Genomic DNA, 18538 nt, shown 5'->3' with positions numbered 1-18538 from the left:
AAAAACGACGAACATCAGGCAAGTTGAGTACTAATTTCGGGCGTCCGAATTTGGTGATCGTAGTAGAACTCCCGAACTTTTTTTCTTTTTTTTTTTGGTTCAAGATGAGAACCTAGGAAGCGTAGCATCACGTATCCTAAACCCGGATAATTCACGGACCCAAGATTCCAACTACCTTAAACATGTGGTGACGACTTCCATCTCGTTTGAATACGCTCGGCTGAGATCGATCCAAGTACATGGCGGATCCAACATTCCCTTTCGACATCGGCAACACCAGAAGTTGCCGGTGATCTCGCCTAAGCGAGCCACCACCGTCCCAGAAATTGCTCAAGATAAGAGCAATTAATATGCTATTAAGGATATTCTGATAAGATGAATAATAAGTTGAGTGCATTAGCCAATTAATAGCTGAGATCTTTTACATTTTATAATTGAAGGGTAAATTAGCACATAAAAGCATAGGATTTTTCAAAAATTCATCTTGGTCCCATGTTCTTAAAATTTCACGTAGAAACATAGCTCCGTTTGGCAACACAAAATTTTTTTAACTCTACTTCAATTTAACAATACAATTATTACTTTTTCATTTTCTTCAAATTTTTTAACTATTCAATTCAATTTTAATATTAAATTTTCTAAATTATTTATTACTTTTTTCACAATTTAACAACACAATAAATTACTTTCTCTCAACTATTCATTATTTTTTCACATTTTTTTTTCATAATTCAACAACACAATCATTACAAATCAATTAAAACCAAAATTCAACTCAATTCAGTTCTAAAATCAAACACAAAGTTTCATTTTGTTCCAAAAATCTCACGTGATATATATCGTTACAATTTTGTTATTGTTATTTATAAAAAAATCCAAACTTTTTACTTTTTTCAAATCAGCCCCTTCCCTTCCCTCTCCTCCGTTTCCCCTCTCGCTAACTTCAAATATCACAGCCGCATTCAACTCACCTTGTTCACCCCACCAGACCACCGGCGACCTCGGGCTTCTGACAATAAATGGTTGTTGAAAGCCCGAGCTCCTCATACCTTCGATATACTATTCCAACTTATCCTTGGCCTGTTCAACCTCTTCTTCAGTCTCTTCCTCGACCTGCTCTCTCCTCCTCTCTCTTCCCCCACCATCCGCTCGCCTATTCCTTTGGTCTCAGGCGTCGGCCTCTCTTCTAACGATGCACGACTCGAGCCATTTGACCACCTCCCCCAATCCATGTCAGCCACCATGGTTGTGGCCATGCGTTGTCATGGGCTTTTTTGGTCACCTGCGACCTCGGGAAAGCAAGCATAGCTCCGCGAGATAGAGCTCAATCCAGGTCTAAGCTTTCCAAAGGAACTCCCACAGCTGACCTTCTTGGTTCTCATAAAAAATCCGAGTTCTCAGTGTCTTCAGCTACAAACACGCTCACTTACCTTAATTCACCAAAAAGAGCTTGCCATCTATCGACAATGGCTCATTCTAGAGATGCAATCCCTCGTCGCTCTGCATATGCCATGGCAGAGTTCTGTCCCTTCAGGGACTCTGGGTTTGGACTGGTTCTTGATCATTGGTCTGACCATGGCCACAAGCTTCAACTTCAATGAAGGAACCTTGAAGAGATCTGAGTTCCTGCACCAAAATACAATAACAGGAGCAGGCTTTCTCGATCTTCATTGCTATGCTCCAAGTTCTAACAGCAGTCATTGGGACAAAGGCTGAACACTACGGGGTTTTAAGGTATTTTCAGTAGACCGACGGTTTATTTGGCATCAACAAAGTTATAAAAGAAGTGTTTAGTTAATTGGATCTTGTTTTATCCGGACCCGTAAGGACAAGAATGATTTCATAATTATAACTATTCCAAAAACATAATCAGGAACTTCATCAAACCCTTGGCACATCACAGAGGGAGAACAGATTCGCATACATTCACGACATCAAACTAAGATGTTTTGTTCCTACAAATTGAATCTGCTCGAATAGCAAAGGGAAACTACAAAATCCTAATCCCCACTGGAGGTTACATTTATTAATCATTCTGGACAAACAAACATCAGGTTCAGAACTTAGCAGACAGTAAACTGTTTAAGAAACTACACATAAATACGGAGAGACTTGTAGAATGGAGAAGTTGGGATCTTCAGAGGCCATCTCAGTCTCTTAAACTTGGAAGTTGCATATGCCTCCCTCGACATCTGATGGAAGAACATAAGAGGAAGAAAAATCATTTCCATGCTTAATTTTTCAACTTAGAGAATAGGAAAACGGAAAGGAAGATGCTGAAGGATAGAAGAACCGGTCCCTTTTCTTGATAAATGAGCCAGTCCCTTATACAAGAGACTTTCAAGCAATTATCGACCAGGAGTAGGTTTACAACTAGAATACAGTTCAATCAAGATACTGGTATAAGAAAAATACGAAATAAAGATAATGTGGCCAGAGCATTCTATGCAAAAGAACTAAATAATGTGGAAAAGAGAGAAGATTCCTGATTTTTCAATTTTCCATATTCCTAAAAACATGAAAACATAAGAACGTGTTAAATCCTCCTCCTAGAACACGTTTTAACACAACTTTTCCATATGTTCTTGTTCTTCAAAATGAGAAAAATAGAAAATTGCAGAATGATTTCCCAATTCTCTACCTACAAAAGCACCAAGTTAGGTGCAAAATAAACCATTAGAGATTCCGCCATCAAGTGCAATAAGCTGACTAGAATGAATCATTTTGATCTCAAACATTTAGAGTATGTTTGGATTCACAATAATTTTCAACTCAACTCAACTCAACTTCACTTATTTTCAATTCAACATCACAATCATAACTTTTTTTTATTTTTTAAATATTTTTAACCATTCAATTCAATTTTTAATATTAAATTCTCTCAACTATTCATTACTTTTTCACAATTCAACAACACAATCATTACTTAATCATTATTTTCTCTCAATTATTTATTATTTTTTCACACTTTTTCTCATAATTCAACAATAGAATCATTACAAACCAATTAAAATCAAAACTCAACTCAACTCAACTCTCAATCCAAACACACCCTTATTGATGAGAGTACTAACAGAGTGATATGTGCTCTCCACCGCCCAATAAGTATCAGACAGAAACAAAAAGATTACGAGAAAAGGGGCAATTAGGAGACGAACTAAGCTTACCATTCGGTGACTGACCATCCCTTGCCAGCAGCCGGGATGGATCCTTCTCGATAGACATTGATAACTGTGTAGAGGAGAACAAGCTCATGTCCGTTCTCTGACTGTCGAGAAAGGGCCTTGAAGACTCCCGAGTCTCTGGCCACTCATCAAAGAAGGGCTGAACCAGCTGCTGCTGTTGCTGCTCCTCATGTTTCCCAGATCCGGAAGAGTTAAAGTCCGTCCCAAAGAAGTAGTGCTGCTTCTGTTGCTGCTTTTGAAGAGAGGAATAGTTTCCCTGAAGTGGCAGACCACTTCTGGATTCTGATAAGAGGGCCATTGGAGCTCGAGATGATGGGTTCTGGAAGTCTATCATAGATTTCATTTCAAGGCCTCGAGAACTCCCAGATGAAGCTTCTGCTAGGGATTTGTGCAGCTCTACTTGAGTCTTTAGTTCACTTTGGATATGCAGAAGACAAATATGCTTATTAGGTTTTGATATTTCTTAGAAATGTTTCTATGTACATATTAAAGATGTTCACAAGTAGCAAGATGATGCAATTAAACACGAAACTTTTGCAATATTAGGTTATTTCTAATGCACTTCCACTAAATATATGCACTGTCTGCCAATACTTTTTTAAGCTCATAATTACTGATTCAAGATAAAGAATTCCGATGCAATGACATTGAAAAAACAAAATAAGAACAAACACAAAAGGAAAAGGAGAGGAGTAAGATCAGCTAGCCATAAAGACATCAAGAAGGGCTGGCATTACAGGTCCTAAAAGAAGGAAGAGATGCCACGAGATAATTTTTAAAATGAGATATTTACTAGGAATCCACTAATGCAAGTGGCATGCACCATCAGATTGGGTAATAGTATCATTTAAGTGCTTTGAATAAAGTGAGAGTGGAAAAGAACGAAAGGAACAGATTAAAAGCTTTAACGGTATTTGTAACTTATCCAAAAAAAAAAAGGCTTTTATGGTATTATAGTACTCATAAGACCACGGACTAAATTAAAATAGGAGATCTTATCTTTATCATTGGTATGTATTATCAAATACAAACTCCAATTTCCATATGTTCTTCCAATCATCTAAAAGCAAAAAATGCCATGAACACCTCTTATAGTGCTCCATTTACCAATACAGCCAAGTGAACACAAATACTGTAAGAATTTTCTCTGTCGGTCAATATCCATGATATGCATGTCTTTTAGGAAGGCATATCTATTTTCTTGACGGTTATTTTGTCTTTCTGATACACATCTGATATAAGCTAGCTTCATCAAAGGTGGGTTACTGGAGGTTTACATATTTATCATTATCTCGCAGTTTGATAACTGTCCTAGGTTCTTGTTCCACGTTCATATTTCGTTTTGATTCTTTGGTATAATTATTTCTGAGACTGTTCTTTGCAGCTGTATATTTTTCTCCTTAAAAGCCAACATTTTAACCCAGGCTGCCAATGCTTCAAGTAGTAAAATATTGCCGTGATTTTAAGTTTTCCTGCATACCATCACCATTCATCTTTTTAACCAATAATAATCATGCCACCATTTCAGATTATTTACGAACAAGTTCTTGAAATCGAATGTGCCAATACATCTAAGAGGCCCATTTGATGTATAGCTATTATAATTATTATATTCTATTTCCATCTTATTATACTAGACATGAGCATATTGATCCTAAGCAGCAGTCACTACCCATCAAACCAAGCATTATAAACAAGTTCACCATCAATTTCCAAGCACCTGTACTTGTTAGAGCTCCCATATGGAGTGGATTCCATGTGCAACTGTGAAGGGTGGGATTGGGTCCCAAAGCTCAAGGTCACCGAACTGGTAGAGTGCACGGGCAGGTTCTGGTAGGTCCTTCCTCCTCCACTGTTGCTCCCTATACCAACATTGAGGGCTGGGGTTTGAAGAGACTGAGAGGAGGCAGGAGTTTGAGAAGATTCCACATGCTTTCTTGAACGGTAGCGGCCACGATTCATGTGCCGCTCACAGTATTTGGAGTCAGGATGTGCATCCTTTGAGCAACGCCACTTCTTGCCATCAGTCCTCCTACACCGACCTGGCTCTGGGTCAATCTTTTTTCCATAGAAGGAATAATAACCCACTGCAAAGATAAGAAAAACATCATCAAAACCAAACCAATTGTCACAGTTTTCCAACTTTCCTTTACTTAAAAAAGGAATAAATTCTGATCATAAGTGCCGGGTTGCACTTCATTGTCCTTTTGCGAAAGTGTGAGAACTTCTTTGTTTTCTCAAATATTGAAAGCAAAAAAATTAAATAAATAAATGCACATTTCAAGCCAGAATACGGATCAGCGTACACGTTTTCCGAAACAAAATTGCTATATGCAATCACGAACAAGAGAACTGATCACATAAACCAAAACACAGGATAAGAAAAGGAAACTGCTAAGTAATCGTGCAGCAATACGGCTCAATCTATCAGATTTAAGCATTTTGAATTTGTGGGCAAAGTCATCAAACATAAGGATAGCATTAAAATAGAACAGTAAACACTTCTCCAATCTCCGAATCCCTCAATCGTGAATCAACTTGGCCTCTTATTGGCTAGCCCACCAATATTCCGGTTTGGGTAAGTTGAAATTTAACACGATACATACTATTTCATCTTATAAATGTTCAGCAGAAATCAATCAAATAACTTTACATATCAGTCGAAAATATTGCGCATCTATCTATGAGCTAACCCCCATTGGCTTTCCAATTAAGTAAAACACACAGGCAGTAAAAGGTGAGTGCTTTAGCAGGCAAATACAAGCCAGACATCACATAAAAAATTTAAAAAAAAAAATAAAACAAAGGAATTGAAATGTGCTAATCAGTTCTAGAAGCAGATTGATTTGCTTTCTTTATTTTCATTTTTTTTTTGGGGTGGTGGGATCACTTACAGGTGGGGTACTGAAGAAACCTAGCAGACATGGACTCCAAGCTCCGGTGGATGGGAGCGAGGAGATCGGGAGGCACTTGCAGCCCCGCCTTCAGGTACTTGAATATCATGGCTTGGTGCTCCAGCTCCTGCCATTGTGCCGCCGTGAACGGCGGCCAACACACCCCACCTCCTCCGCCAGACCCTCCTCCCAATGAGCTGCCGCCGCCGCCGCTCATCTTCTGCTTCCGCTGATGACGATGCTTCCCACTCCGGCTTACTTCACTGACCGCGACAAAAAAACCGAACTTTGGAGATTTGCTCAAACACCCACCTGGGTTTCATCAAGCTGTCTGCCCAAAAAAGCAAGAAAGAGGAAGAAAACGAAGAGACCCAATGTCAGGATCCATTTCCTCGGTACGTGCCCCGCGATTTTTCAGGAGACAGGAAAAGGAAGAAAAGGGAGGCGGTGGGGGCGAGGAAGGAAGGAAGGAAGGAAGGAAGTTACTGTACCTTGTCGGAGGTGAGAGGAAGGAGGAGAGAGGAAAGAAAAGAAGAGGGTTTGGCCATTTTTGCTGCTTGGGGGAAGAGGCGATTGGGGATTTTTCTGGGTTTTTATTTTTCCATATATATATATATATATTATATAATATCTATTATCTTTCCTTTTCTTTTCTTTTTTTATACATTTCATCAATTCATCTTATTATTGTTTAGCTCAGTAAAGTTTCTTTCTCCCATTGAAAGCTCCGAGCTGAGCTCGTGGGTGTGTGGAGCTTTCGCAGAGTTATTGTTCTGTGTCTGTTACAGTGATGATTAAGTTGCTCAGACTTACAGATGATGATGATGATGGCGACGCCAGAGACGAAGACAATTTCCTGTTCTCATCAAAACTAGTTGAATCACCGCGCAGACTTTTTTTTTCCCCCAATATTTGGCTTCGAAAAATCATATCTATTTTTGCTAAAAAAAAAATTCCCTCATACAACTTGATGTGATGCATGTCATTAAGTAGAAAGAAAAAAAAAAGTATATTATACGATATAGTTTAACATTGATAGATACTCTTAGATCTATTATAACGTTGATTTTTTATCTGAGTTATTTCAATGTTGTTAATTTGATGTTATCATCTAGTTTCAGGGAATAGTTGGTGAAACACAAATAGCAATTTTAAGATATCTCAGGTAAAATAGTGATATTAAAATATATCTAAAAATATCTATCAACGTTAGATTATATGGTATAATAAAAAAAAAGGTTATGCGTCCAAGCCAAACAAATTAAGGGGACATTCTTAAAATGTATATGGTATGTTCAAAACATTACATGAAAGGTCATTTAAATGTAAATGGCCATAAACGTCCTTCTTTTAATTTCGGTGGCCATAAATGCATTCCTCGATCTAAAGTAAGGACACTACGGTTGCGTTTGGTTTCATAGTAAGATTTTAAAATCAGATTTTGATTTTGATTTTGAGTTGTATAAATGGGACCCACCCTTTGACTTTGTATGAGTTATGTTGTTTTGTTGTGGAAAAAAGTGGTAGAAATGAGGTCCACTCTTTGACTTTGTATGAGTTATTTTGTTTTGTAGTGGGTAGAGTTAAGTTAGAATTGTGATTCTAAAATATAATCTCGAAACCAAACAGGCCCTACAATTCAGCATACAATCATACGGACAATCTCGATAATGTAAAATATGCTTAAAACCGTAAGAAATCAGCTCTACATTGAATAGGGAAATGAGAATATAAAATTAATCATCATAAAAACTGAAGAAATAAAGATAATATGATCGTTTGAGTTTTCGTGCTTAACCCTTGGGAATTGATTGCTTCAACTTGAAGCTGACCAATAGCCCTGATAGCTTTATTGTGTAGAAGTATGCCCCCAACACAAAGCCAGCTCTAATCTTTCAGAATATTTGCGAGGGTGACGATTAACAATTGAAATCAACATAATTACTACCTGGTGACCAAAGAGAATCCCAAAAATAGCTTTTTAAAATAGCTTTTTTCAGGGAATTGCTTTACCAAAAGCAGGCTCTTGTTTTATAAGGAGGAACATAGAGATGGATAGAGTGATAACCAGCAAAAGTTGTTGATGTGCCATATTTATATGATCCTAAAGTTATCGAATTGCTAAGATGGCATATTCTTATTACACGAACGAATATCTCATATTGCACAATACTTGAGAGTCTAAATTATGTACATATAAATAGATGTTTTAATTTCTGGGGAAGAAGAATGGAAAATGGATTTTTTTTTTCCGGTTTACCAAGGAATAAACTCTTCTGACTATGAGAAAATCTTAAATGATCCTTCCTATATTAATGTGACGAGAAAGAATCAAAAGAATCAATACGACATTTTTAATGAAGAATAATTATGATAATTATTCGCATGATTAGCACTAATTTTTCATATTCCATGCGGTGTAATTAGTTTTTCCTTACACCACATGGTAAGGTAGAATCACCCAAGAACTTCTCGATCACTATGAATTTTCTTTATTTACAAGCCACAAGCCCGAGGACAAACAGTTTGAACAAATCTATATTGTAAAATGGATTATTTTTTTTCATGTGAGTACCTTTATTTCGGTGAATTTTTTCATAAAATTTCTTTTTGTGCAGCTTTTATTTTTTCTACAAGAAAAAATTTTTTGAGTCCAATCGATTCATTGAGAGATAAATTTTCTCAACCATATCTATTTGGGTTGGTTCAAACTATTCAGCAATTGTTTTTCTTAAATAATGTCTCATATTCGAGTCTTGTGAATGAAAAAAAATTCACGCTATAAGAGTTTTACCCCTTAGTAAACTGACTTGAAGGACCTATTGGGCTTTCGGATATTATGGTACACACAGAAATTTTTTTTCCTAATCACTGATTTTCTTTAATCACAAGGCATGAACCTCGTTTAAGAAGAGAGATGTTGAATTTCCACCGAAGAAAAAAGAGACACTAAACTACCTGAATCAACTCAACTAGATAATATTTTTTATAGAAATTATAGTTATCAAGAACTAGAGATGTGCATTGCTATGTATTAATATGTAAAATTGGTAACTTCGTGAATTCGGGAAGGTTTTGATTTGGATTGAATACGGTTATTGAAGTCGGAAAACAATAAAAATATGTGTATGTTTCGTAACCAACATAGAAATACTAGACAGTGATCTACGACGCGATGTATTAGATGTAATTTCACTGTAATGGCACCAATATGGTGTTATAAAGGTACTTTCCTTCTTTTGAATATAAATTTATTATTTAATAATAGATAATTTTTCTGCAAATTATAGAGTATAGACATGTACTTGGGCTACTCTTAATTATGGACTAAATTGACAATTTGGTCCCTGAAACATACACCCCACGGCAAGTTCGTCCCTGAAAGATTTTTTGTGTACTAATTGGTCCGACCGTTTGAAACGTTTGAACCAATTGGTCCTTCCGTTCGAAACATTGCAGGTCCCTAATGGAAATGCCTTCTCCACGCCGTGAATTGCATAGTTAGTCGCCCCTGCTCGTCATCTCGGTTTCCCGCTCGAAATTGCCCCAAATCGAGCAAACCCTACCTTCTTCAGATTTAGTAGTGAACTTCCTCCAGCCGCCACAAGATTTATGGTGGTTGTTTTTTGGTGAGAAGCCTGACTGCCGCTATGTTCTGCCGCTGTGTTCTGCTGCCGACTGCTGCTGTGTTCTGTTTCCTCATTCTGCTGCCCGAACTTGCGGTCATTCTGCTGTGTTCTGTTGCCTCGAACTTACTGGTGTTCTGCTGTGTTGTTTTTGTGTGAGAAGCCCGATTGTTGCACATGAGGAGTGGGTAAGTTCAAATCATGATTAATGGTTTGTCGTTTGCGCGGTTTTGGTTTGTTTTTGGGTTGTTCTGGGATTTTATTTCCATGCAGATTGAGATAATTTATGATTATGGGCGTGAGGATAATGACTGAAAGCAGTTACTTTTGATTGCAATGAATAAAGGTCAGTTTCCTCAATATGTTGGTGAGATATATTTTGTTTATATTTTTCTTGAAGAGCGTAGGATATAGCCCTTGTTCCTTCTTGATGAACGTCTTTGTGAAGATCATTATCTAAAGAGAATCTAGCTGTGATTTTGCAGTCTAGGCTCCTGTCTTATTCGATTCTTGAATGTTGTTTGGAGAAACATGAGATGTTGTTTTGTGATTCAGGCAGAGAGACTGTCCGTGGATACGAAGTAAAATGCTAGTCTTGGCCAAACATCTTGTCTCTGTTGCCAAGGTAAAGGCAATGGCTGGCACTTAATTTTAAGTTTTTTGGGTGATTTATCCGAAAGAATGAAAATGTACCAAGGGACCTAAATGGGCATTTAATTGATGGCCGATGATGAGCTACAAATTGCCTATATAAGGCACTTTCCCTATCAATATGTGCTATGGAACCTCGCGAAATCAGGCAGACAATCAAATTTTCAAATCTATGATTCATTTTATCACCATCATGTTTGTGTGCAACAGCTGATTTTAGCTAGATGCATAGTATTTGTTTGAGGGAGGGTGACTTCCTCAAATTTTAGTCAGTACGTTGCAACTAAATCCGGAGTAATTGGGATCACCACATTTCTGGCCTGTGATTAGAGGATAAGGAATTATGGAGAGATGGGAATGTAGAAAGAAATATCCCAACACAAATATCACCTACCCGGTTTTGAGATACCAAAGAACCCGAGAACCAGAGAAGAGCATCCATGAATCGCCTGATATAGTTCTATGCAATGCTGTATCTCTAGTTTCTATGAAACTTCGTAGCAATGTTCTGATGCCTTCGCTATCGAAAGTATGTTGATTGTCTGTGTGTTCCACTTCTATGGAACTTAATCTGACTCTCATTTGCCTCTCTCCCTGTCTCGATTACCATTTATTTATGCTTTTTGTTTGGTATTATATATATATATATTTACTATATTGTTTGGTTTTATGAAGGAATGATTATGACATTGGTGAGGAGGATAATCTTGAAAGATATGATGTAGATAGGTAGGACGATCAGTTTGAGTATGAAGGTACTCAACATGTTGATTCAGGGGTTTATTGGGATGAAGAATGTATATTTAATGACGATGCTAAAGGTCATTTGGGTGAAGAAGAAGAGCATCTTAGTGATCGATCGGATTTTGAAAATGGGGAAGAGATAGTTGTTAGATTATCACCAACAACAGCGGATGTGGTTATATCCAGTGACGAAGAGGAAGGCTATATTTCAGAAGAGTTAGTGGACAAGTGTATCTCTGATGATGACAATGGTGAAGGGGAGTTGAGAAAGTACCTCGAGTTTGATGAGAAGGCCTCGTTTGGGGAGGTTCAATTACAGTTACACATGTTATTCCCAAACTTAACTATGTTTAAGAAAGGTATGACAGATTATAACATAGCAATAGGAAGGGTGTTCAAGTTTGTAAAGAATGACAACGAAAGGGTTAGGGCAAAGTGTAAATCGGAAGGGTACAAATGGGAGATCTTCTGTTCTTGAAGTAATGAGGTGAAAACTTTCAAAATAAAGAAGTTCTTGGAGCCACATACTTGTGCTAGGCGGTTCAAAAACAAGCAAGCTAATAAGAAGTGGTTAGCTGCTCAACTTGTTGATGAATTAAGATCTTACCTAACAATGTCAGCACATGATGCTTTTGAGTGGTTTAAAAGATATAGAGGTATTCATATAGATGACTATCAAATATACAGAGCAATGAGAGTGGCCAGAAAAATTGTAGAGGGATTTTAGAGGTTGCAATATCAAAAATTGTGGGACTATTGTGAGGAACTTAGAAGGCGGAATCTTAATTCTCCATTTTGTTTGACAGTACATAGACCTACTTTAGAGCTGCCACAAACATTTGATAGGCTATACATTTGCTTTAATGCAAATGTTCAGGGGTTTAAAGAAGGATGCAGGCTCCTCATTGGGCTGGATGAGTGTTTTCTAAAGGGGTATTATGGAGGACAGTTACTGTCTGTTGTTGCTCAAGATGGCAATCAACATTTCTATGTGATTGCAGTAGCTGTTGTTGAGCAAGAAAGTAGGGATACATGGAGTTGGTTTTTTAGAAATTTGCTTGGGGATATTGGACAGTACAGTAACAATGGTTGGAACTTTATATCAGACCAGAAGAAGGTACCTATCAATTAACTATAATTTTTTAATATTGACTAAAACTAGAATATTATTTGACAATAAAGATTCTTACAGGGTTTGAAATTGGTTTTGGAGGAATTATGTCCTGGTGCTGCACATAGAAATTATGTATTGCACATATGGAGGAACTTCTACAGCAAATTCAAGAACATGGACCTAACCAAGCAACTATGGAAATGTGCAAGAAATACCACAATGGTGGAGTTTGAACATAATATGATGATAATAAAGAGAATGAATGAGGATGCATGGGCATGGCTGAAGAGATTCAATCCTAACGCTCGAAGCAAAGTTGGGTTTAGTGATTATCCTAAGAATGATAATCTACTAAATAATACTTGTGAGCAGTTTAACTCGAAGATTGTGAAGTTCAGAGGATGCATGAGGATGCATGGGCATGGCTGAAGAGATTCAATCCTAACGCTTGGAGCAAAGTTGGGTTTAGTGATTATCCTAAGAATGATAATCTACTAAATATTACTTGTAAACAGTTTAACTCGAAGATTGTGAAGTTCAGAGGTAAGCCAATCATTACGATGCTTGAAGAGATTATATGTTATTTGATGGGGAAGATGAATAAGCACAGATTGAGGGCAAATAGCTTTGTGGGTCCAATTTGTCCAGTAGCACAGAGTAGGCTAGACAAGTCTAAAAAAGATAGTTTATATTGAACTCCTGAATGGGTTGGTGATGCAGAGGGTTACAAATTTCAAGTGTGGAAAATGCTCCAATGCAAGGTGAATGATTTAGGTGCTAGAACTTACAGTTGTAGAATGTGGCAGTTAAATGGGATACCATGTGTACATGTTATTGCTTGCATGGCTTACAATAATTTGGAACCCGAGAAGTATGTTCACTCATGGTATTCTACTGAACAATGGAGAGCCACTTATGTTCCTTACATTAAACCAATTACTGGTGAAAGTGACTGGTACCGCATTGAACTGCCACCAATTGAACCACATGCATTTAAAAGACCAGTTGGAAGGCCTAAGCAAATGAGAATGCAATCTGAGGGAGAGGCAAACAACTCTAGTAACTCCTCCAAGGCAACAAGAAAGTATGGTGATATTCATTGCTCTAGATGTGGAGAGGCTGGGTACAACATTAGAAGATGTATGAATGAAGCCACTAATGATGCTCCAAATACGTGGGGAAATAGAAGAACAATCGAGGGTCTTAATGCATCTAATTCATAGGTTTGACAATTGTTTATTATGTTAACTATGATAAATTTAATTGGTTTTGTCTTATAAATGCTATTTTGCTCTTTTGATAGGTTAAAGCCCCCTTAGGCCCCTCAGTCCCCATTATAGGGTCTCAAGACTCTATCATCCTCGGGCCTAGCGTACCTGTTTCATTGGGATCCATTCGATCGGCTTCATATTCTTCTGCTCAGGTTGATTGAACTTACATTGAGTATTGCAATTGTTTTTTAATTAAGGGATGCCAACATATAAAATCTTATCTTACAGGTTCAACGAAGGCCTTTTAGCTCAGGAATGGGGATACCAGCAAACCAATATCCTAATTGGAGGCCTCCAACACCATTTAATCCATCTCAAAGTCCAAGTACTTTTCCATTCAGGTTCCCTACAATAGTGATGGGTAGAGGCAATTGGAGTACTCATGCTTATAGACCCCCTCCTATAAGGCCAAGAGTACTTGCACTAGCTTCAACAACTTCAGCTTCAACTTCTCATTCAGGCTCATCATAAGGATCAAACACCATTAGTCGAAGATCTTGAGAAGTTAGTAGACCTGATAGGCAGTTTGTTTAGTTTTAATTGTAGTTTCACCTAATTAGATATCAACAAGACTTACAATAGTTGTATGTTTGTGGTAATGTATTCTGTTGAAAAAAGGTATTATGTTCTGTATTCTGCGAAAAAAATGCATTATGTTCTGTATTCTATGTGAGAAAATGCATTATGTTATGTATTATGTGGAAAAAATGCATTTTGTTATGTATTCTGTCAAAAAAATGCATTTTGTTCTATATTCTGTCGAACAAATGCATTATGTTATGTATTCTATTGAAAAAATGCATTTTGTTCTGTATTCTGTGGAAAAAATACATTATGTTATGTATTATGTGGAAAAAAATGCATTATGTTATGTATTCTGTCAAAAAAATGCATTATGTTCTGTATTCTGTCGAACAAATGCATTTTGTTATGTATTCTGTGGAAAAAATGCATTTTGTTCTGTATTCTATGGAAAAAAATGCATTCTGTTATGTATTCTGTCGAAAAAATGCATTTTGTTCTGTATTCTGTCGAACAAATGCATTATGTTATGTATTCTGTTGAAAAAATGCATTTTGTTCTGTATTATGTGGAAAAAATACATTATGTTATGTATATTAATAAAAAATGCATCATGTTATGTATTATGTGGAAAAATACATTGTGTTATGTATTCTGTCGAAAAAAAGCATTTTGTTATGTATTATGTCGAAAAAATGCATTATGTTATGTATTCTGTCGAAAAAATACATTATGTTATGTATTCTGTGGAAAAAATGCATTATGTTATGTATTATGTGGAAAAAATGCATTTTGTTATGTATTTTGTCGAAAAAATGCATTCTGTTCTGTATTCTGTCGAACAAATGCATTCTATTATGTATTCTGTTGAAAAAATGCATTTTGTTCTGTATTCTGTGGAAAAAATGCAATATGTTATGTATTCTGTTGAAAAAATGCAATATGTTATGTATTCTGTTGAAAAAATGCAGTATGTTATGTATTCTGTTGAAAAAATGCATTTTTTTTTATGTATTATGTGGAAAAATACATTATGTTTTGTATTTTGTCGGAAAAAAGCATTTTGTTATGTATTATGTGGAAAAAATGCATTATGTTATGTATTTTGTGGAAAAAATGCATTTTCTTCTGTATTCTGTCGAAAAAATACATAACAGAAGGCCACGCAGAATATGCAACAATAACAAAAGATCACGCAAAGCCAAACATTGTATTATATTAGCAATAACATAGTCATTTCAGTATAATTTGGAAATTCACAAGCCTACAGTATTCTATTCACATGAGCTAACACGTCACCTCCTCCTAAGACAAACACAAACTAAGACTAAAACAAGAATGAAAACCAATACACCACATGCAATCTTCAGCATTTTGTTTTCATGTTCATACATTTGAATTTTCTTCATCTTCTTCATGAGCTTGTTATCTTCTCCATTTAAAGCTTGTTTCTTCGGGGATGTAAAAGAAGCTCCAGACTGGGGTCTTGCAGCCTGCTGCGCTTCAAGTTGCTCCTCATTATCAACCCATTCAAAGTATCCACATGTAAGATCACTTCTTTTCCATAAGGGACAACCAAGGAAACGTCTACCATATCTTTGTTTCTTTGTAGATGTTTGTAATAGGAGCTTCCTTCCATACCCACAGAGATTGACTGATTCCTCAACTGGTGAAGAAGTCGTGGTCTTTAATACATATTGGTTTGTCCCACTTCAATGGCTTCCCTCACCTCCCATATCTTTTGTGATTCCTCGAGTTATTATCTCAGCTTGCACTGTCTCTGTTCTATCTGCTTGTACTGTCTCTGTTCAATGTCGATTCCAAATGGGCTAAGAATCTGAAAAGCAGGACCAGGAAATTAAACATAACAGAATGCATTTTTTACGAACATATCTTCATATTACAGAACAGGTGCATTTTTTATGTACTTGGTATCAGGTATCTAAACAGAGCACCTAAACAGAGCACCAAGTAAATGCACTCAAGCAATTTTATGAACATATCTTCTCAAGCACATGTGCTGAGAATTAGAAGTACATGTGATACCAAGTTCAGTAGCAAACTTCAGAGATAAGTAAATACCAAGTTCAGCAGCAAACTTCCGAGATAAGTAAATACCAAGTTCAGCTGCAAACTTCAGAGATAAAATACCAAGTTCAGCAGCAAACTTCCGAGATAAGTAAACAAAGCACGACATTTCCATTCAGGTTTCCATTCAGATGGAAACTCTTCAGACCAAGTTGCAACCGAGATTCTTACAACAACATACTTCAGCAGAGAGAGATAGAGAGAGAGGGATAAGTAAACAAAATAATTAATACGGTTATCTATTTGTTGGATATATACAATACAAGGAGCATGCTTATCCTTCCAAAGGTTTTGAAGATGGGGAAGTTCCAATGAAGAAACCTGAAAAGAACTAATCAAATTAGAAGAAGTTTGTATGTGTCCACCCTCAATTTTACGAATGAAAATATGGACTACTGAGCACCTGTTCCAAAAAATCACAGCAAAACACCAGAAAACAACGCAGTAAAACAATCACAATTAGGCCTCTCACCAGAAAACAACGCAGCAAAACACCCATTCGAGCCATCGAACCAACAATGAGGAAGCATCACGACCGACCAACAATCAGGCCACTCACCGGAAAACAACGCAACAGAACACCCTTCGAGCCATTGAACCAACAATGATGAAGCATTACGGGCGACCAACAATCAGGCCACTCACCGGAAAACAACGCAACAGAATTGAGGACGATCACGGGTGACCAACAATCAGATTACTCACCGGAAAACAAAGCAACAACAGAACACCCTTTGAGCGATCAACAATCAAGCTTCTGACTTTCGCAACATAAGTCCCTGAATTTTGACGTAACATCAGATCGATCCCTGGTTGCATAGGGGCAGATTGCGTTATTATTCCGTTAAATTTGTTCAGGGACTGAACTGATGTAACGCTTGGACAAATTGATGTTATCCCAAATTACATCTTGTTCCTCTATCTTCTCTCTCTCTCTCTCTCCCCCTTCTTTTTCGTCCCACAGTCCCACTTCAAACGACTTTCCTCTCCTTCGTCTTCCTTTTCCTCTTCCTCATCGAATTCCCTTCGGTGAATCACTCAAATTCTTTAAAAAGCCAGTCTCCTCGGAGTTTCAGAGACAAGATGAAACCTCTGTAGAATTGGAGATTCATGTTTCAGCTCTCCCGAGACCTAAAAACCCAACAACTTCCATTTATTTCAAAAAATACGTTAAAAACTTATATTTCTAGAAAAATCCCAGAAAATTACTGAAAATAAGAAATTGAAATGCGAGTTCTTAAGCGCAAAAATCAATAAAAATGGGGATCGGAGCGTGTCACACGAGCCTCCCGAAATTGCTGGGCGGCATAAGCACGAACAACATTGGACAGCCTGTTGGGCCAACTTCAGTAGAGTGTTTCTATCTCCACAGGACTCAGATTTTTATGTTCTAGGTGTTTGTGGAAACCTCAAACAACATGCTACAGTTTAGTATCAAACGAAAGTGAAAGATATGGAGAAAACAGGTCGAAAAACTAGCTCGAATACTCTAGTTCATCATGTCCGTAGCCGACTTTAGAATGCGATATTTTTCAAACGACTCAACCAAATTCGGTTATGTAAGATCCTGTAGCATCCTACTGATCTAAGCAATGAAATTATATAGCAATTCCGATCAAATAACATAGCTACGACGATCTGCCATTAACAAACAAGCCTTCAAGCTTTCTCTCTCTAGAACTTAACGAGTTACACCTCAGCTTCCGAAGTTGATGGTTACCCCATTTGATGTAGCAGGGACGAAATTAATGCAAAAATGCAAAGTCAATGACGAAATTGATGCAAAAAATAAGTCAGGGACGAAATTATCCATGTACTCTTTTTTCTGCCCTTTTAAGTTTTCTCTTTCTTCCTTTCTTAATTCTTTCCGATTTTGGAATTGTCTTTTTAGTTTTTTATTCAAGACATGCGCTACTCACGTGATATTTCTATGTATTTTAATAGGTTTTCTAGCGGTAGGGGTGTAAGTTAAAAATCAAAAGCCCGAGAACCAACCCGACCCAACAAAACCCGAGCTCGTGCTCTTAGATCTGCCTCTGCTCGTCCTGGTGCTCTCAGCTCTGCTCCTCCCTCAGCTTGCCCTGCCTTGCTGCTCTCAACTCTGCTCCTCCCTCAGCCTGAATTGAATCTTTTTTTTTGTTTTTTGTTTTTTAATTTTGGGTTATTCGGAGACATGGCCGGAATAACCCGAACCACTAACGGTTGGGTTTTCTAGCTATTTTTAGTCGTTTTGAGTGGGTATATCCCTGATCCGAACCAACCCGACAACTGGGCTCCCGACGCGAAATCGTAAAACCCGAACCACTTTCACCCAGTGGGCGGCACAGTTTCCCTGCATCATATTTTAGGATGTAAATGTGCCGAAAAAAATACTTCGAGGGTAAAAGTGCCCCTAGGTTCAAAGTTTAAGGTGGTGCGAAGGTATTTTATCCTATATAAGTAA

General features: G+C 37.3%; 1 protein-coding gene across 3 annotated transcripts; it reads right to left on the bottom strand.

Moving 5' to 3' along the window:
* Nucleotides 1–1825: 1825 nt before the first annotated feature.
* LOC116192887 (growth-regulating factor 4-like) lies at nucleotides 1826–6826 on the bottom strand. 3 transcript variants are annotated; one of them, XM_031521578.1, is made up of 5 exons: nucleotides 6571–6826; nucleotides 6080–6410; nucleotides 4906–5272; nucleotides 3168–3601; nucleotides 1826–2192 (listed from the first exon to the last, which is right to left on the bottom strand). In XM_031521578.1, exons 2-5 carry the CDS (start codon nucleotides 6294–6296, stop codon nucleotides 2158–2160), a joined length of 1053 nt encoding a protein of 350 aa, XP_031377438.1. In that variant the 5' UTR covers nucleotides 6297–6410; nucleotides 6571–6826; the 3' UTR covers nucleotides 1826–2157. The 3 variants fall into 3 exon arrangements, with proteins under 3 accessions (XP_031377438.1, XP_031377440.1, XP_031377439.1); XM_031521580.1 differs by having other exon boundaries at nucleotides 6080–6406; XM_031521579.1 differs by lacking the exon at nucleotides 6571–6826 and having other exon boundaries at nucleotides 6080–6555.
* Between the last annotated feature and the right edge of the window lie 11712 nt (nucleotides 6827–18538).

The sequence above is a fragment of the Punica granatum genome, chromosome 1 (genome assembly GCF_007655135.1).
Source record: "Punica granatum isolate Tunisia-2019 chromosome 1, ASM765513v2, whole genome shotgun sequence".
In the NCBI taxonomy this organism is placed as follows: Eukaryota; Viridiplantae; Streptophyta; class Magnoliopsida; order Myrtales; family Lythraceae; genus Punica; species Punica granatum.
Note: the sequence above shows the minus strand (reverse complement) of the source record. Positions and strands in the feature narration are given on the sequence as shown.

Excerpts from the sequence above, each read along its gene's own strand:
- LOC116192887 (XM_031521578.1), bottom strand. The coding sequence starts at position 6,296 with ATGAGCGGCGGCGGCGGCAGCTCATTGGGAGGAGGGTCTGGCGGAGGA. Across the intron at positions 5,273-6,079 it reads GTTTCTTCAGTACCCCACCT|TGGGTTATTATTCCTTCTAT; the intron begins GTAAGTGATCCC and ends TTATCTTTGCAG. Across the intron at positions 2,193-3,167 it reads GGATGGTCAGTCACCGAATG|ATGTCGAGGGAGGCATATGC; the intron begins GTAAGCTTAGTT and ends TTCTTCCATCAG.